This window comes from Poecilia reticulata, linkage group LG23, assembly GCF_000633615.1.
Source record: "Poecilia reticulata strain Guanapo linkage group LG23, Guppy_female_1.0+MT, whole genome shotgun sequence".
Taxonomy (NCBI): Eukaryota; Metazoa; Chordata; class Actinopteri; order Cyprinodontiformes; family Poeciliidae; genus Poecilia; species Poecilia reticulata.
Window position 1 is genome coordinate 10726372 of NC_024353.1, and position 20827 is coordinate 10747198.

The window sequence follows — 20827 nt, forward strand, 5'->3', positions numbered from 1 at the left end:
CCACTGGTTTTTGTGTACTATTGGTCCTCAGGCGTCAAAACAATCCAGCGGGGCTGCCTGACTTGTTTTAATTAGGCAGCGCTGAAACGGCAACTGTCTCTCAGACGTGACCAGGCAGAGGTGCTCTCCCCGCGCACTACTGTAAATACGGCCGTAAATACTTCTCTGGTGATGTCTTTGACAGTAAGCGCCAGCTAGTTACCCTCTCTACATTTTTTTCCCTCTTTTTTCCACCTCACTTTTCATTCTGTTTTCTGCGACTGTCTCGCCAGTCTTTATTTTTTTGCTTGTGGTTTTTTTATTTTATTTTGTTTTTTGACACAGTATTGCCGTCAGGTTTCTAAGAATACTTCTTCAAATGCTTCTTACTGAGGAGAGTGGATTTCTCCCTCGTTGTTTAAAAGGTAGGTCATTTTCGTCTTTGCGACTCTATTTTGGCATGTAGTTGGAGTGCTTTGTGACAGCGTGCAGGTCGGAAATGCACAGATGTGATGTTGGCTAATTGTTTTTAAGTGCTCTTTACTTTCTGCTCGAGCTCAGCGTAGGACTCGGACTGACGCTCAGGCTTTCACTAATCCTTTTCAGATTCTTTACCCACACACACACACACACACACACTTTGACCTACGCACAATCAGGGCTGAAAAGAAAAGCTCAGAATAAAGCCAGAGACACATACCTTCGCGGCGATTGCACCTCTCTTAGCAGCGTCCCTCCAGCCCCGCTTCTGTCTCCGTGCCCCTGTCTCGAAAACCAGTCCACATGTGCGAGCGAGCAAAAAAATTTTTTTTTAAATATATATATATATATATATATATATGTATTTTTTATCCCACTTTAGCAAAGCAGATGCACGATCGGAGCAGCGAGAGCACGCGAGCAGAGAGCCGGCAAGCATCCTCAGACGAGTCGAAGCAGTCCACATGTGAACCTCTGCTCACACACTCTCTCTGGCGCGCGCACACACACACAGGACCCACCCACATGCAGGGAGCACCTGGACGTGCACTCGTGCTCTCTTGCACCTAGAAAGCACGGATTTAACAGTTTTTTTTCTCTCTTTTTCTAACTTATTTAGGGAATTAAAATAAATATTAAAGTTGTTAAAATGAACCATGGCAAAAAAAAAAAAAACTCAAAAGAATTGGATTTAAAAAAAAAAATTTTGAATGGAAAAAAAGTGAAGTTTTCCAGGATATACAAAAATTGATCAGCAGCAAGCTGGGTAAATGACAGTCTAATTATATCCAACGTGGAGAGAAAGAACCCACCGTCTCTGCTCACACACCCTCTGCGTTCCCCCCTCCCATTCTATTCCCTCTCTGCCAAGTCGAGCCTCCTCTTTTGGGCCTACATGTCTGACCTGTTCAGGGGCCCCCTGTCTGTAATTGCCCCACTGACAACTGGAAATGATAGAATAATTGTCACGAAAGTCTCTTTCTTTCTTGCCTCCTTTTTTTTAATAGGGCAAGGGTGATTTAAGTATGCATGAATGGCACAGTGGCGGTGAGGTGGCAAGAGGAGGGGAGAGAGCGAGGGAGCAAGAGGTGGTGGTGGTGTTGGGGGGTGGAGGGGCAACCGGGGAGGGGAGGTGGTGGTGTTGGTGGTGGTGGTGGGGGGGAGGCGGCTTGTTTATGATGCTATCCCCCATAAACACGGCTGAAGTGATGACACAGATAGTGTTGCCTCTTCACACGGTGACACCAGTCGAGTTGCGGGCGTCGCTGCGAGACACCCCTCGCCGCCGGTGGCAGAGGCGAGCTCTCTGTTGTCCGGTCAAGATCTCTGGCACTCCTCAACTTCTTCAGGTAAAAAAAAAAAAAAAAAGAAAGAAAAAAAAAAATGCCACGCACACTCCACTCTGTCCATCCCTTCATCAATCCGTCCATCCATCTATCCGTCCGGTCACCCACCCATCAATCTTCTGTCATCCGTAGTCGACTCCAGGCTCTTGACTGTGTTTAATGGCTGTGTTTTATTGCCGGGCTGCCTTCCCCCCACTTTGGTCGTCCCACTGTGGAGCTGTTCAGCCTCAGTCTGCGGGCTCTGTTAATCTGCTGCTTAATTAGTGCTGATGAATTGCTGTAGTGTGTGCGTGCGCGCGTGCACGAGTGCATGCACCAAGGTGGATGTGTGATTGTGTAAATGTGACTTTTTTTTTTCTCTCTCTCTGCACTCGTGTTGAATCAGATGTTGCTACGATAATCACTGATCAATAAACTAAAATAATTTTTTTTAAAAACAGATGCATTACTTGCATTTGTAAAATTGATAGAAATAATAATTGTGTTTTGAAAGTGCTGAAAATTTGACTTGTTTGTTTGTGGGGGGGAAAAAAAAAATCCAAACTCTTCAGAGCAGATGTATAGTTTGAAAAGGCGAGAGGTCACGAGACTCATCATTGTCGAAGCGCTAATTATCTTTATCAAAGGCGAGCGGGATCATTTGTTTACTTAAATATTGATGAGCGTGAGCGAGGCTCGGTATTGGGCTATTGTGGGCATATTATTAACATTTCATAGGGCTTTGTGCAGGAATGCGAAAGGGACTCTTCTTCATAATTTAATACCCTAATGCATAATGAGCTATGTGATTAGCTCACACGGAGAATTGGCCAAACTCCATTCTGAAGGCAGATAATTTACATTGTTCTCCAGAGTCTGGCGTATAATAGGTTCTTTAGCACAATAAAATTAAATGCTACACATTTTATATTTTAGCTTGCAAATCCCCCTGGCAGTATTCATGAAATCTTCTCTTTTTTTGTTGTTTTTCCTGCCCCCTTTGAAACAAAACAACAGAATTTTTTTTGAATTTATTTAACTGAAACACATGTTTACCTCCGTGTTTTATTTAGAACGCTCACCGGCCAATTAACGCCATTCATTAGCCGAGTCGCGTTATTTGTTTTGAAAGTTTAACCAATCACTTTGTTATGCTAATTGTGATGTAATTTAATTTGAGTTCCCCTCCGTAATGATGATGCCGCTATTATCCACATAAATGATGCAGTTAAGCAGCACGGCCTCATTTGCATGTGCTTGAAGGGAGGGAGGCTAGAAAAGGAGCCGTATCACTCCACTTTAATTTTCCACCTCTGTTCACTCCTGCCCTATGGGTCTTCCTGTCCTGTCGCTCGACTATTGATGATCAGCACTTTTATCAATTCTTTTTCTTTTTATTTTTTTTATTGCAAAAGCGGACTTTTATTTGTCAGTGAAAGGATTCCAGAGCCACGTTTTGGAGGAATAAAAAAAAAAATCGAAACATTGCTCGATTAGAAAATGCAAATGACTTTTAATCAGTGAACTGCGAAACGTTGACCTCACACACCTGTTCACTGACGCAATGCCTTACTTTGTTTTTACTTTCTTTATTTTAGCTTAACATTTGCATTTGAAGGTTTTTGATGAAGCATGATCATCTTTTATTTATCTTTTTTTTTTCTTTTTAAATATATACATATTTTTATTTGGTTATAAATTACGACAAGCAAGTGTGAGTCTTCTTTTTGCAATTTAAAAAAAAAAAGGAATCTTTTAACCTTTCATGTGAAACGTACGACTTATCCGAGGTTAAAGAGTCCTCATTATCTGTTTGCAATTTCCAAAAGAAAGATTATTCAATTTTTTTTCTTCTTCTGAATACCTCCCCCCCGTCCTGCTTTTTATGCTTCTAATTGGTTACATAAATCTTGTCGGGTATGAATGAGGAATGTTGAGGTGTTGTCAGGTGCAATCTTCGCCCTTATTTACCAATTCATTAAGATCTATCGATGCAGGACTGCTGAGAGGGAATGACAACATAAATCAGAGCCTGAGACATAATGGCCCTAATCAACCAGAAATAACTGGAAACGTCACAATGAGCTATGTCTCTGTAGCTGGAGCCGTCCGCTGGATCTGCCCCGCTGTGGAAAAAAAAAAAAGGGGGGGACCGGAGAGTCAAACCGATCCAGCTGTCATTACCTCCTCTGATTTTTCTCTGCTCTCTTCCCAGAAGGGAATTTGTCCATTCGCGTCTTTTTGTTATCCAGGTCTTGTTCCGCGTCAAAGCAGCTCAGCTGTGATCACTCGCAGAATAAAAAAAAAAAAAGAAAAAAAAAAAGAGAGAAAACATCTTTTCTCAGCGCAATACTTCCCACACGTGAGGTCTATAAATACAGTAAGGTCGGAAGTGCCGCACATTCACAAGTGCAACCTCCTCTACTCCTGATAAAGATGATTGGATGAGACAATGAGGCCTCTCCTCTTTATAGGTCAATTAGCCCTGATTAGGTGGGCCGAGTTAATTAACAGAATTGGCAAATATGCAAATGAGAGCAGACGGATCGGCCTTCGTCACAGTCTTGCTCAGCCATTTCCTGCCTCAGCAGAACGTGGCGTCTGACGGGGGGGACATGTAAATGATATGGGACGAGCCTAAATGCGAGAAAGAAACTATTCTCTCTCCTCCTCTTTTTCTTTTTCTGTTAGGGGTGTTATCTGCAGCATGCCTGTTTCTGCTGCACAAGAAGTCACGTAACATTTATTTATTTATTTTTTTTATCTAATACACCGATCCGATTTTCTTGGCTGCTGCCAATTTTTCTTTTTCCTTGAGATCTGACCAGCCAATTCTGATTTTGACAGATTTTTAATTTTTTATATTTTTTACTTAGTCAGTAACACATTAAAGACAAAAAAAGCGCTCCTGGTCATTTTGTTAAGCTATTGCTTTAGAATACAACAAAATGAAGGAATCGCAGGATTATTCCCAATTATGCATCAATGCACATGAGTCTTTTATTAAACTCAAAGAGTTTTATATCAGAGTACATGCTGTGGGTTGGTACATCCATGCATGGAAAACTGTCTTAATTCTTAATTGAGAGGCATTCAGTGATTTGAAAAGAAATTCAGATTTTTCAGTCGCTAACCAGTCACATTCAAGTTGTGTGTTTTCAGACTGAAAATGATGGGAGTTTACATTTTGGATGGATTTTTAAAAAAAAGAAAAAAAGAAAAGAAAAAAAAAGATTTTATGAGGCAATGGCCAATCAGATCCAATCAGGAGAATAATTGGTCAATATCGATTGAAAAATTGCTTTTTGTGTATTCTTGCTTTTCCTCAAATATGCTTTCTATGACGTAGCCGTATCTATTGAATATACATCTTCCTTAAAACAGTATCATGCATATGATCCATGAACACTTCTTGCATTTGATCACAAAAGGAACATTGTGCAGCCCGTACAATTGAGCACGCAGTTTATACTCTTTCCTCCGGTTGTCTTTGTCACTTTTCTCCCCTCTCTCTCTGTTCTCCTCGGAACGCCGACTCCGACACATCCCCGCACATTCATTCAGGAACACTTCCACACTCCTGCAAATAGTCCGCCTTTTATCTTATTCCGTCTCATCTCCTTATTGTAAATAGAGGAGAATTAAGTTCTGAACATTCTCCACTGAATGTCTCCTATCACAGAACTACGATTTATTGTCGGGGCTCAAATGAAGAATTGAAATATGACTGTGGTTTTTTCTCAATGCAGGGCTCATTGGACAGGAGATAACCACATTTGATTCTGTTGCTTTGAATAATGTTAATCCGGCGTTAAAAAAAAAAAAAAAAGAAGAAGCAAAGTCCATTATTCACATTCATCGCTTTTCATTTGGCCCCCACTTCAGATTTTGTAAATATGATTTCTTCAGCCCTTTTCTTTCTTCCCCCCTCCCCAATCCCCACCCTCCAAAGTAATCTTTATTCACCGGTGAAGCACTTTTGAAATTCCTCTATCTGTGAGCAGAAACCATTACCGTACACAGGTTTATAAGAAGTAGTCATTAATGCTCCTTTATGTGGTCCTTTAGCGCCAAAAAGGAAGCTTTTAATTCTAAGGTGTACCAGCCTGACTTTGCCTTGCTTAATCCGAGGGTATGTTTTTTTTTTTTTAAACTAGAACTCCTCGTTTTTCCATTCTTACTCCTCGCTCTAAGCGTAAAAGAATTAGATTTTGGATCCCGTGACAGCTTGTTGCAAAAATCAACAAATAAACGACACAAACAAACAGTCAAAATCAAGTTTTGTTGAATGTCGCCTTTTCGCCTTTTTTTTTTTAACGTTTCAAGCTGTTCCAAATTCTTTTTTTTTTTTTTTTTTTTGCTTTTCTCAACTCTTTTTGTCAGCACAGCGCGTGGCATTTTGATTTATTAAGCAATCTCAAGTATTAAATATGTGAGCTCTTGCCCTTGCACAGCTACTTCTTTATATTGCACGCACAGTAACTTATGGCAATGATGAATTAATTTCACTCAAGCACAGAATCAGTGATTATTTCAAATGGTAACCGTATCTCGCCTTGATCAGAGAGCTGTGGGGAGTCATCAGAGTGTGAAATGTAATTTCTATTATTATTTTTCCTTTTCTTGTTATTTTGATCTCTCAAACCCCAGCAAGAGATCCCGGCAGCCACCTGAAATGTGAGCTGATAACGAACGCACGTCTGGGATCGCAGGTTTACCGGTCACTTTTTGTTCTTTTTTCTTTCTTTTTTTTTCTCTCTTTTTCTTCCTGTCCTGCCCTCTGTGATAAAAATATTTTTTTTTCTGCAACTCACGCATGTAGAATGAGCAAACGGAGAGTGTCGTCACACCAAAAGAGCGGATGTCTCGGAGATGAAACCGGTGTCAGGGCAGCAGTGTGTTAACACTGCATCACGGTAAATTCCTCAGTGTGCTCGGAGCAGACAGCTGCGCTCGCCCCTCTAGATGGATGGTCAGTGTCACAGTGTGTGTTTACGGCACATGATAGAGCAGGAGACAGGTCAGGTAATGAGGCTACATTAAGGGCTTTTAGAGCTCGCAAACAAAGATGGAGCGCCGCTTCTTCTACCCTTTAATGATAGGTGTGTGTGTGTGTGTGTGGGAGTAAAGGCTCAATTTTCACTAAACCTTTGTTGTGTCACCTCTTAAAGGAAAACGATAGAATTTCTCCCAATTTTGGAGCCAAACACCTTGCCCGCGATGTCTTTCTCGGATTGCGATGGAGCAGATTAGTTTTCAAGATCCAAGAGGAAATATTTGTTGAAGCTAATTTGAGGCTTCACAGTGGACCTCATCAGGACACATCAAAGGCATCAGGGGTTTTTAACAGCAGCAAATTTAGAGGGGAGATCGAGATTTGCACCAATAATGATTTTCATTGCCACTATTGATTTCTTTTGTTGTTTTGGCATCTACTGCAGCTTTTCTTTGTTTTAAATTAAGGAATTACTATATTACTTAAATTTTTTTATGCATCCAAGCATATATCTCTTGATCTGAGAACTGCATTATATCCTAAAAAAGCTTTTATCTCACTTCTTTAGCACATTCAGCTGTAGAATCTCACCGCAGGTTGCACTCAAGTATGTTTTGTAGGATATGGGGCCTAAAAAAAGAATCTGTTTTAAATTGTTTCACTACTGTACGTGTTACTACCATGTCTGAGTGGGCGAGGGTAAAATACGTCTTCAACAATTAAAAACGGTAAAAGAAAAAAAAGAAAATAATAAGATTATCTTGATTTACACAAAGCATTTTTCCAGAATATTTGACTATTTTTTAAAGAATTTTATATTGCTATTTAGAAGCACTATTAAAAGCAAAAATCTAAAGAGAAGCCTTTAATCATGAGACATTCAGTGAATTAAAAAAATACTTTTTTCACAATTTAAGTTCCTTATCATCACCAGTCGGGCTCAATCAATCACCCATTTCCGATCAATTGATTGGTCCATCTCTGGTGACGCCATCCAGCTACCTCAGTCTCAGCCGTCCCTTATATTCTCCCCTCCATAAGAAGGGGGTGTATTCCCAGGTAATATCAGTCCTGGAAATCCCTTGTAAGGCCATGTTGGCAGCTTCAGCCCACACACTCCGGCACGTTTCTTTCACCTGGGGGATGTTCTGTGGCTCTTTCTAACCCAGTTGGTTCAATGCAGACTGAGCTCGGGTCAGAGCCTGCAACCCCCTCAGACACAAACGCAGCTCCACGCCTCACGCAGTCACACCCTCAGGTGCCGGGGATCGTCACTATCTGCCTCTCGTGAGCATTGTGTGACAGTCCCATCACCCCCACAGTCAGATCTGCGGCTCGGTTAGCTCGCTTGCTCGCTCGTCGCCGCAGCCCGGCTGTGTTCCTAATTGACATTCTAATTGGCAGATTTGAATGCCGCCTTTTGATGGCTAATTAATTTATCTCACCGCTGTCATTAAGGTTAAAGCACCATCTGATCTCTGCGAATACGTTTTGCATATATCTGCATTATCAGAACGCAGCAGCTAGCCATAAAGCGCAGACGTTTTATTTTGGAGCGAGGAGATAAGATTGTGGAATCTTACTAAAAATGTGAATTGTTCTTTTGCTGGGCATTAACTTTTCATATTGGAATAAGCGCATAATAATAATAATAATAAAAAATCCCAGCAGCAATTTTTTTATTTTTTGCATGCATTCAGATGTTATTAAAAATCCTTATTTCCTCGTCTCATATATCTTCCAAGTTTTTCCGAACATTCCTCGTCGGTCTAGGAAAGAAAGAAAGCACAAAAAAGCGGAGAGATCCGAGCTCCATTAGAATGTTCATAAAATGGTAGTAAAGGCAATCAGACAGTCTTTCTCTGAATATTTTAAACATTGGGCATGTAAAATTTATGCCTAATTTGAATACTTATTAGCCGGCTGATCTCGGCTGCAGCCTTGAGTTTCTTATGCTGAGATTCATCACCGGATTGGATGTCACATTGTGCCAATCCAACCCCCCCCTCCACCCGCTCTACCCTGCCACCACCTCCCTTATTTTCCTTCCCACTGTCTCTCTCTCCGTCATCCGCCTATCCCCCCCTTCTCGCCTCCCCTCGCCCTCTCCTTCCTTTTTCTCCTGTCTTTTCTGTCTCTGTCTTTTCTCACCGCGTCTTTCTCCATCAGCAGTAAGCGGCTCGGTGTTAAACAGGGGCCCTGTTTGTTCACAAGCACGCCTTGTCCTGGCCTCTTCCCTTATTTACTTGTGTCCCGGGCAGCTGTCGCCCTGCTCTGTGTAATAGCTCAGCCCCTGTTTGTTCTCCCTCCGTAGATCCTGTTTATCCTGGCTGTGGACATCCTTTAAGGCCTGTCCTGTATCTGCCCCTTGTCAAACACACACACACACACAAGCACACACACATGCAAACACGCGAGGACGTGTCCGCACTTCTATTAAAATGGTATTTACAGGCCAGAGAATGCACACGGTTGGAAAGCATATACACTCAGCTTTTTCTCGTTTCTTTTCTATAAAAAAAAAAAATTCCACATTTTTATAAATAGCAGTTTAAAATTAAAAAAGGTGCTCTGAATGGAGAGATAGTAAAATTGTGTGTTATACCATGTTAAGTGTCTGAGACTTTTCATTTATTGCAAAAATGTCGACTGATAGTGGAGCTCCTTTCTCTTACGGCAAGTGCACTTAGCATTAAATGTTGGGAATGATTATAAAACATTTATTACTAAAAAGACAGGAGGTTCTATGCATAATTTATGCGGTTTTAGCACAGTTATTAGTGAGATTACGTTCTCATTTTGTGGTTTCAGTTTTCCGTGTAAAAGATATCAAATTTAACTTTGAGGGTTTTTTTTTTGTTTTGTTCCTTCTTTTATTTACAGTGTTTTTAAAGTTACAGCTGCAGCAGTTTATTATTTATATAGCTAAATGTCATTCTGAGCAGTGCTGGATTTTAAAATAAATGTCACAGAATAAACAGCTGTGTAAGAAGGTTTGATTAAAGGAAAAAGAAAGGGGGAAAATGGGCCAATAAATGAAATATGAGCATCCTTTCTCTATGGAAGCCTGCAAGGCAGATTTTATTTAGCGAGAGCAGGGATGACAAACCCATTACAGTGTTCATCACCAGGGCTTACACCATGTGATTTGGTTCCTCCTCTTTATACTGCCCCCACTCCCAAATTTTAATTTAGCATGATTAGCTTTGCATCATTAGGCTACTTATTTCAAATTGATCAAAAAGTGTGTTGTAGATTCTGCTTTTTTCTTTTTTCTCTCTCTCTCTTTTTATAGATAAAACATACTAAGAGCATATTTTCATAATGAAACTATGTTTTCTAAGTTAAGTTCAGCAGCGATAAAATAAGATACTTGAAGTTTTAGAAATTTTACTGAACGTAAACATTTTACACATTTAGAAGCCTTTTCAATTTCTAGAAAAGACCAGGACATGCATGTCTTTGTATTGCTTCATTTACACAATGAATGCATAATTGCTCCTCCTGCAGCACCCCCATACCCCTCCCTCTTCTTTAAATGCTTTAATTTGCAAAGGGGGACCGAGGGCTTGATAATGGACGCGTGCAAAGAAAAGAAAAGAGGAGGAAAAAAAATCGGAAAGGGGGGAAAAAAGGAAAAAAAAAAAGAAAGGGGGGGAATTGTAACGAGAAGAGCCCTAACCGGTGCCTCTTAATCACTTCTAGGTTTTAAATCATGATGATGCAGGAGTCGGCCACAGAGACAATAAGCAACAGTTCAATGAGTCAAAATGGAATGAGCACCCTAAGCAGCAGCCAATTAGAGGCTGGCAGTAGAGATGGGAGATCAAGCGCTGGTGACACAAGCAGCGAAGTAAGCACAGTCGAGCTGCTGCATCTGCAACAACAGCAGGTAAGTTGTGTTTCTCCCCCGTCTCCTCTCCCGTCTCTCACTCCCACTCTGCTGTGCTCTCCCCCCCTTTCTCCGCTCTGCTTTGCTCTCTCTGCTCAGGCGGCACCGGGGCATTCTGCATATAGGCAGGAAACAAAATGACTTATTATATTGTTTTGTGTGTTTTCTTAGACTATGGAAGGCGGCGGTGTTTATATAACAAGCTGTTTGCGCAGTTGGTAAACTTTCTCTCTGCAGTTTGTTGACGTGTTTTGCTTGTAGATGGCGGAAAGGAATTCTTGTGACTTCTCCAAAGGACTTTATTGTGTTTGTAGTGGAGCTAATGCACATATAGAAGTTGTTTCAGGCCACGTAGCTGAAGGTCTGGAGAGGGTGTGTGCATGCGTGTGCGTGTGTGCGCACCGTAGAATGAGAGAGAGAGGGGGAGAGAGAGTGAAAGAATGTGTGCTTGGGTTTTGTACAGTCCAGTTTGGGCAGTGGGGAAGTGTACAATAGGTGTGTATGTCATGGCTGCACTGTATCCACCAGAGGGCCTCCTAACTCGCCACATAAACACGAAAAACCCTTTAATGGGACACTTGAAAATCACATTTGCATGCACACTTTTCTGCTACTAGAAGTCATTCGCAATATAACTGACATTTATTTTTGTGACAAATATTTTAAAGTCCACTTTGGGATTTGTCTTCTCCAAGCTTTGTCCCGTCGTACCCGTCTCAGTCTGAGCAAGTTGCGGGGTGAATGAGCTGCAGGGGGTGTGTGTGTTAGAGGTGGTGGTTGGGGGGCAGGAGTTGTGAAAGTCAGTCGCCAGCAGAGTAAAGGAGTCAAGTGTCTCTCGTGTCTTTTCACGGTGAATGATGGCTTTGACAGTTTGCCAAAAGAGCAATGGGAGATTAGGTCAGAGGGCCATGCTTCGGGTTGGATCGGGTGAGGGGGATAGGAGTGACGCCGCAGGTTTGTAATGATGCGTGCTGTCCTTTTGGCCTGATGAGAGTTTTCATGCAAGCATATTTATGTGCATGCGTGTGTGTGTGTGTGTGTGTGTGTGCGTGTGTGTGTGTGTGTTTTGAAGGCAGCTGAACCCCCGTGGTCAGATCAGTCAGGAGAGTACAATAGATGCCGATGCGTCTGGGTTTGTGTGTGTACATTTGATATAGCACAATCCTCTTGATCCCTACTGTGGTTATCCATCCACAGCAGAATGCCAGAAATCGTTCTGGTGGTTGCATCATTGCCCCAGTCCTTACTACTTTTACCGCACACATCAATGGAAACTTGCAATGCATGTTGCTTCTCAGAACATTCACATAATAGTTTCTTAGAAAAAAGTTTTATCTTTGACTTTTGTTGGTGTTTGGTCTTATAAATTCTGCAGCGATTGTTTCAACTTCAAAATAGAGAAGGAAAAACGATACCTGGTTGTCTTTGAGGTCTGACTTGACCCAATCAGCTCTTTTTTCCAAGTGCTGGAAGACATAAGCGTAAAAATACAAAAGAAAGGCGATTCTGACTCTGGTGTATCTTTAAAAATAGTTTTCTAGAGACAATCTTTATCAATTTTTGGGCTTACAACGTCTGTTTAAATTGCTTTAACAATGCTGGACATGCATGTGTAATGTTAAAATCTTTGTGGGCATTTTTTATAACTTTTGAAGTTATAAATGACCAAGTCTGACTGGAACTATACAAAACATCACACTGAAATTAAATCGTCTTCCTGGAAACAGAAGTGCACTGATCAGACGTTTTCCTGGCCAAGACCGATTTCTGGTCTTAAGATGAAGATAATACATTTTATGCATTCTAATCTTGGAAATTGATCGTTTTAAAATCTAAATCTGTCAATCGAAGCTCAAAGAAAACCAGACATTGCAATAACCAGGAAAAGTGTGACTTTTTTATTTTTCATCAAATCATTTTTCTAAACTTTGTTTAACTTATGTTAAACTCAATTCCAAATTAATTAATTAATTAATGGTTTATTATTGTCTTTGAATACCAAATAAGTGTAAGATTACAGCTGTGATGCATGAATTGACCAAGAAAATGATCAGACTTTCTGGATTTGATCTTCTGATCACGGGTCAGTGATGATCAGGAGCAAACCGGACGATTTCCATCCATCGCCAATGGATTAGTGCGTCTCTGAACAGAAAATGAAAGCAGTAAAATAAAACTAAAAAGGTGTTGCGAGCTTAAAATGTCCAGTTAAAACTTCGAGATGGACGTCTGGCTGTTGGGTGGGTGGGGTTCGCGGGTGAATGACAGTGCGTGGCTTGTAAAGAGGCCAGCCTGAGTCTTCTCTCAACCCTGAGACAGACACATTGAAATGAGCAGTCCAGCTAACAGGTCTCTGGAGGCTTTTTTAAAACAGGGGCCCTGCGCTGCTAACTTAACTCACACTTCCTTCGCCGAGTTACACTCCGCAACACTTCGAAGAGAGGCCATATTTTAACAAAGGATAAAAAAAAATAAAAAAATATTTTTTTAAATTTATAAATTATGCTTCCCCTGTCTTAGCAGTGGTGTTTTGCTGTTGTTTTTATGAGAAGAATGTATTTCACACAGATTTCAGGATGGATTATCTATAAGCAATGCTCCTTTTGTATTTATAATGTGAACATATATATTTGTACATTAAAAAAAGAACCTTATTCACGTTTGCTGTGAGTCCATTTACACATAAGGTTGTTGGGTTTAATTTTCCGCCCTTATTTGGAATGACATTGAGTGGTCCAGTGGGTATAGGAGCTTCAGTCTCTCATCACACTGCTGGGGGATGATTAATAATAAGCACTGATGAATTCTCTACTGTCCCTATGGGTTCTGCCATTACCTAGCAGCCCCAAAATACCACCTGCAGCTATAATTAGAAAAGTGGCATCTTAAGGTCTCGTCACCTTAGATTCGGCCAAAGGCTTTTAGAGCACGGAAGATCCACGCGCACACACACACGCACACACACACACACACACACACACACACACACACACACACACACACACACACACACANCACACACACACACACACACACGCACACACACACACAAACTTTGTTTTTATTCAAAACACAAATTAAACTCTCCTGTGCCAAGCACAAGAGATACGTTTTTATTCCATCTAACATAATGTATATCTTCCTTCCTATTTTTATGCAGATCAACGCCCAGCAGTCTGTTATCCTCCCATCTCGCTAATAACCATCGTCACAATTAAATTTCCGGCCCCTAATTTCTGTCAGGGTTTCATCACCACGTCCCCAAGGTTGTCCAAATAGACCTAATTTGATTTGAGATCACAGATTAGATACCTACTGTATCTGATTGCAATTTGCCAGCTGCAGATATGTATCAGAGCCAATGATGAATGTTACACAGCTGTAATACTATGCAAAACGCTCACTGTAAAATCTCTGTTGTAAAAAAATAATAATAATTTTAAAAAAAATCTGCTGAGCTCATCTTGCCAATCAATTTGTCATTGGCTGTGTAATCAGTATTGCGATTTAATGCGTAATGCTGGTATGTGTGTACATGCAAGAAATGCATTGATCTTTGAATCCATACCTTAATGTACCATAATGAGCCAGTTAGTTGATTACAGTGGTCTGTAGACTTAATCCTGCCAGGGTTATCAGTGGGATTGATGAGCCAGTGCTCAGGACTACTGCCCCTTCTAAATTATCTCACTTCCATAGGAAGTATATTGATATTTGGAGCATGAGGAAGTCCCGGCTAATCCATTACTGTCATGTTAGTTATTTTAGCCAGACTGCTAGAGCTAAATCGCCGCAAAACAAGCAAGGAATGGTATGAGATTCTTTAGTAAAAATGCCATAATTTCACATTCTGTTACGCAATAAAGTTAAAATATTGGCGCATAACATGGTAACTGTTGTTCCCTGTGTTAAAATAAAATGCCATGTTGATTACTGCAGCGAACATAATATCATCTATGCCATATATTTGCTATTTATAGTTTGAGGCTGGAGTAAAAAATATAGATTAAACATTTACTGAATATAGTACATTTTCAAGCCGACAAGTTGATAAAAAAAATACAGCAAATATTATACAGGAATGCATAGCTATGTTCTGCTCTCATAAAAGAACAAAGAACAAAAAATTATTACATTTTTGTACAGTCATATTTTCCAAATATGAAATATTTGGCAGACAAGTTCAAGTCGAAAGATTATACTGAAATTAACATTATCCCATCTGCCTAAAACAGATGGGCCTAATTTAACATGTGGACAACTAACATTCAATTCACCACTTACTAAAACTATTGGCTGTTGTAAATTATTTAGAAAATTGAGGAGATAGGTGATGTGGTGGCGCAGGGGCAAAGCACAACCCATGTATTGAGGCCTTAGTCCTCATGCCGGTGGTTGCAGGTTTGATTCCCAGCCTGGCGACATTTGCCGCATGTCTTCCCCCTCGCTCATAACCCTCTTTCCTGTCAAACTACTTTCAAATAAAGGCCACTAGAGCCAAAAAACCTTTAAAAAGAAAATTGAGGAGATATGATATTTATCCCACTAGAACATTACTAGAACTCACTCCTTAAAGCCAGAAAAATAACTCCTGCACTTTTTTATGACAGCTTAATAAAAGAGCTTCACATCATATAAGCAGTAGGATGGAAAGAATAAGCGTTTTTGAAACTTTCTAAACTCTTGGTGTACCTTGGTGCTTTAAACCAGCCCATGCCTACTGTACAGACATTCATTTGCCACTAAAGAGTAGTACTCATTTTTAGGGTTGCGATGATTTCTATATTAAACTCAACCTTGACTTGAAGGACTTACATTTTTGACATATTATGTTTTCTTTGCTTGTTTTTCCCAACAAATATTTGTTTACTTTTGCACAAAGAATCCCCTCTCCCCCCACCCGCATATTGTGATCATGTCAGAGGAAAAAACATGTTGAAATTTGGTAAACTGGTTGAGTATTCACTTTAGGGTTCTCCTGAGGCACATGATGCAGCAATATGCAAACGATCTAACCCCATTTAAATGACTGCAGCATTTTGACATAAATTACAATAAGTGCACCAAGGTGCCATCTCACTTCTAGGCTTTACCCCTGTCGCTTACACGAGAGGTAGGCAGTGGTCCAACTTGAGAGTGACAGCAATTAACCTGCCTTCCTCGCAGTTTAGCTGCAGGAAAAAAAAGGGGGGGATGAGAAATCTGACAGCTAGTGATGGGTAGTATTTAGGGTTTAGGGGCAAATGAAATTCTCCCCAAAATGAAAGTCATTAGGGAGAAAGTTACCCCACAGACAAAGGACAAAATGACAGTGTGTGTGTTTGTGTGTGTGTGTCATACCTTTGACACACACATCTGAACTCATCTCCCACGTACAGGAACTCAAGTTTGTTGTTGGGAGATGGGTAAATTCTGGATCCCTGACACTCAGTTTTTACCGACCATCACTTTCCACAAACAACCCTCGAGCATCTTCTGCCGCCTGCCCTTCACCTGCCTCCCCTGTCTGCCTCGTTGCGCCATATTTGAGTAGGCACACACGCCCTCTCGCGCGCACACCTCTCAGATGCAAATCTGGGCTTTGCCCTTGAGCATAATTTAAAGGCCTAATCACCCAGACTGTCCCTTTGGATGGAGCAGAAGAGGGAGGGGCAGAAGGATGGTGTCTCTCATTTGCACCTTTACACAAAGAAGCTCATTAGGTTTATCTTTCAGGCCTGAGATTGCCCCCACTCAACTGTGTAAATAAGACACCGGTCCTGGACTGATGCATCAATCACCTCTCAGGACAGGAGAAAGACCTCAACTGAAATATGAACGATTTCATAAAGGAGGCCTTTGTTAGCCATCATTGTCCGTGCCAAGATAAGGTTTTGCAGTAAAGGCAGGAGAAGGCGCAAGGAAAAGCAGGGGCACTGTATGTCTTTGTAAAATTATTTCCCCCTTTCAGTGAAAAGACAGCTCTTCTCTGGAAGTCCATATGTCTGACTTATTTACAATGAAAGCCATCCTTCTTTTTATTTCAAACCTGGCTATCAGCAGACAGTCCCAACAGAATAGTACATACAGGCCTGTGACATATAGGGCTGTAGTTCCTCCCTTCGCGATGACACTAAAGATATAGGATGTGAATGACAGAGCGTAGCTACTGTTTGCTCACCCTTCCCCAGACAAAACACAGCATTATTCTATTATCTATCCAGACACCACCTCTTTCCCCTGCTCTCAATCTGTCTCCCCCCGTTTCTTTTTTTTTTTATTTTGGCCTCCTTATTCTTCAGCTCCTCGAAACCTGGGCTGTCCATCTCCGTTTAAGACACATTACATGCGGCCTCCTGGAATTTACAGTGGCGCTCTCCCACTAACTCCATTTCGAGCAGTCGTTCCCTTGAGAGCGCGGCGAAATGTCAAGCTGCAAGGCTTGAAAGAGAGACGAGGAGGAGAGGGACAGTGAAGAAGAGACGGAGGAAAGTGGGGATGGAAGGGAAATCTGATGGAAGTGAATGCTTATGGACATTTTATCCTCAAGCAAGTGGCAAGGAGCAGTAAAAGGCTCGAAAGATGGGAAGAAAATACTTTTTCTCTTGGTTTTTTTTTCACATTTTGCCAAGTTGCAAACCACAAACTTTATTATTTTTTCTCTTGTCAAATTGTATTTGTGTTTAGAGTATGTCTACTAGATTTGCACATCCAATTATTGATATATTTCTTTTTCTTTTTTTTTTAATCAAATATGTCACGCTCAGTCACATTGGATGGAGAGCGTATTTGGAAGTCAGCTTTCCAGTCTGGCCGCAGATTCTCACTTGGATTTATGTCCAGGGCTGCTGCTATTCATGATGCCATTTGTGATGCTCCACGACAAAACCAGGAACAAACCACCACAGAAGAAACAGACAGGAAAGATAGCCAGTCACATCTAATTTGATTCCTTCCAGGACTGTCCTGTATATAGCTCTAATCATGTTTTATATCAACCTTGATGAGCTTCTTGTCCCTCACTAAAGAAAACTGTCCGCACAGCATAGCGCAGACATCTTGTGGCAAAGTGCAGACGGGACTCTCTGTGGCTTTCCTTCAAGACTTTATTTCTTTGTAGAGTGATGGGGTGTATAAGTAAGAGTTTTCCCATTAATAATTTCTGCAGCCTGAACTGTGCTTCTCTACATATGACGTGTCTAATACCTTCTTTGGTCTTTGTATGGTGTCTTTTTTTACAAATGTCCTCCAGCAAACCTTTGAGCACCTCAAAGAACAGCTCCCAGTCTCAAGTATTTTTGCATCTGCCCATCTTTCCAAATACTATAAAACTTCCCTGGCCCTGCTGAAGAAAAGTGTTTCCATGACTTTTTAATGTTTGGGGTAATGTTCATGAAGAGTCTATGTATTAATTCAATAGGTTTTGTGGGGAGTTGGTTTAAGTTTGGACGAATTACAGTAAAACAGCTTTGACTTGATTTTCTTCCTTAAAATTCCCAAAAAGTATCTTAAAGTTTCAGATTGAAATTAAATAAAACAGTTCAAGGGGTGTACGCAGTTATTGTATAATAGTGCACATTCACATTTAAAAAAATTATTTCTTACTGTATTCAGTTGAATTCTGATGACATGGTTAAGATTTGATTTAGGGGTGACTTTTGCTACATCACTCCCACCCCCCCCTGCCTCCATTTCTTCTGTGTAGTGCACCGGTCGAGTGATAAACGTCCTGGCCGGGGTTAACCACCTCCGTTGTAAATAAGAGGCAGTCACCGAGGTGCACACACTGTGGCCAATAATCTCGCTGTTTTTCAGCTAACCTGGTGCAGCCCCAGGATCAATGGCCACTTCACAACTCATTTCCTTTCACGCCTCCCTAACTGCCCTGGTCCAGCTCGGGGAAATGAATGGCACTGGATCTATACGTCCTCTCACAATGAGCGTCAACACATAACACAGGAACGCATACGCACTCGCAGACGCGCGCATTCTCTCATTGAGAGCTGGAGCTATTGCCTTCACCTCGATAATTTATTTGCAGACTGACTTGGTGTTGAGTGGTGCATCATTTTTAGCAGCTTCGCAGCCCAAAAACAGGCATTCTGTCATTGTTTGTTGCCACTCCCCTGTCATCAGCTTAAACAGTCATTAATACAGGAGGGTGGAGTGTTACTGTCACACACAAGCTGGAAGCACACATGTAAATGCCTCTGTTTTGGTCTAATATGGAGTTAACAGCAGGATGAAAAAAAAATGTTTTCCAATTCATGGAAGGTAACGCACTGCTGCATGCTCTCTCTATAAATGTTTCTCTTCCCTCCCCCTCCGACAAGGCAAGTGGCTTACAGTCATTTGATAGGCCACGACACTGCTATCCATTTAACAGAGCTTAAAAATCCTACATATGCATATGCCAGGGTGTCTTAAGCTGACAACCAAAAGACAGGATTTGCTAGAAGGCAGCTTTGGAGTGTTGTGAATTTAACAAGCATGTCTCGTATTACAGTCCCTCTCCGCTTTGGTCATGAATAGTAACAAATCAGACTCTGAAACGCATGCCCGACGGTTTGTTGTGTGTATACCCGCTTTGCCTCCTCTAACTAATATTAAAATGACTGCAAATCTGGTTAAGAAGATGACTACCAAGAGGAGAGCGCTATCTTTAGTGTCAGTGGCGCTTCTCCCCGTAATGCGCTCGGAATCTCCGCTAACAGATTCCAGGTGTCTTTGCTGTGTTGTTTCATTTGTTGGCAGCCGGTGCCGCTCTGATTGCCTTCATCACTGACCCATTTTCCAACGTGTAAATGGCTTTTCTCCCGAGTTGTTTGTAGTCGGACGGGCGCCACCCGTCCGTAAGAAGAAAACACTTTTTCAGGCATCGCCTCTACACACTGTATACATATGTAAGAGAGCCTTCTGCTTTTCACAGCTTTTCATACAAATGCGGTAAATAAGTCCGGGCCTCAGGGAGGGGGAATTGAAAGCCCGCAAACTGAAAAACTGACTGACATGTCACTTAGAGCTGGCTTTGGCACTCCTCGCTGCAGGCTTTGGAGATCAAGCCGCCGGGTCTCGGTGCATCATTTGAGGTCTTCTCCTTACTGTGCCATTTGCAGCAACATGATAGATATTACTTGCTTTATAAAGTAAGCAAATACACTGAATTGCGAGGGCCTGTAGAAGGTCTGGAGAACCCAACGATTGATTGCTTTCAACTGAACATTTGTTTTGGGAGACGGGAGAGAGTAAGATGTACTGGAGTACTGAGGTTAATGATGGAAGTGACACTTGGCATCCATTGCAGCAGAGATAGACAGGCCCGCCCCCCCTCATGCTTGTATTCACGCTCAAACCGCCTGCCATTCCTCATCAAGACTTAACCGCTGCTTATTTACCCACACGGGAGACTTAACTCGCTGGAATTGATCAGTGATAGCGCTGGAAAGCTGCTCGTTCCACCCTGATGTATTAGAAGAAAAAAAAAAAAAGCAGAAGAAAAGGCGGTCATGAGCATATGCAGAACATGCTTTTGTCGGCAAGGCGCGGCACTTCAAGCTTGAGCGGACACTAAGCTGATATTGGTTTCACGCTTGAGTCTGTGTAGTGCAACAATCTTCCAGTAGAAGCCCGGAGATTTGATTGTTTCTGCATATGCATTTATCAGAAGTTTACATGATAAATATACATTAGGCTGGTGGCTTGGCCATGCGTATTATTGTTTCTGAGATACTGTTCTGCAGGCGTTTCTTTTCACCTGTTTGGACTTCATCGTGCCATTTGGCACGAGCCTGATAATCCTCATTTGCACAAAACTTCAAATGGATTCGGGAGAGTTTTTGCTTTGTTAGTCTTTGCCTGAATTTCTGTCTTTGCAAGTAAAAAAAAAAAAACATTTGCAAAGAGGATAGAATTACAAAATGGCAATTTTTTTTTTTTTAACTGCAACCTATCGTATCTTTTAGTGTCAGAAATTCTGCCATCTTTATGTGTAAAATAAGACGTGTCTCTTAGTTTAGTCCATGCTTCATTTGGTAATGCCTGTGTCACAGTATTAACGTATGTGTCATTTATCTTTCATGCAGATTTCACCCTTAGCTTTTATGTTTTCCTTTTTTGGAACCACTGTAATTGTTTTGGTTCTTGCATGGAGCGCTATGAAGGGAATGATCATGCTTT

General features: G+C 41.3%; 1 protein-coding gene and 1 long non-coding RNA gene across 11 annotated transcripts in view; one reads left to right on the forward strand and one right to left on the reverse strand.

Annotated features, from left to right (window-relative positions):
* Positions 1-1104, reverse strand: part of LOC103459468 (uncharacterized) — a 4945-nt gene extending 3841 nt beyond the window's left edge. Inside the window, exon 1 of the long non-coding RNA XR_532751.2 lies at positions 680-1104. This is a non-coding gene — a long non-coding RNA (uncharacterized LOC103459468). The remainder of the gene's footprint in view (positions 1-679) is intronic.
* The window catches only part of foxp2 (forkhead box P2), a 115445-nt gene that overhangs the window by 36522 nt on the left and 58096 nt on the right, over positions 1-20827 (forward strand). For 3 of the 10 annotated variants that reach the window (XM_008401036.2, XM_008401042.2, XM_008401037.2), the window contains exon 4: positions 10486-10672. The exons of 1 other annotated variant lie outside the window; for it this stretch is intronic. In XM_008401036.2, the coding sequence (XP_008399258.1) occupies positions 10496-10672 (177 nt within the window). In that variant the 5' untranslated portion in view covers positions 10486-10495. Of the gene's footprint in view, positions 1-6; positions 184-305; positions 405-1602; positions 1809-10485; positions 10673-20827 lie in introns of those variants that run through there. 6 more of the 10 variants (XM_017302848.1, XM_008401038.2, XM_008401040.2 and 3 more) reach the window with 6 other exon arrangements.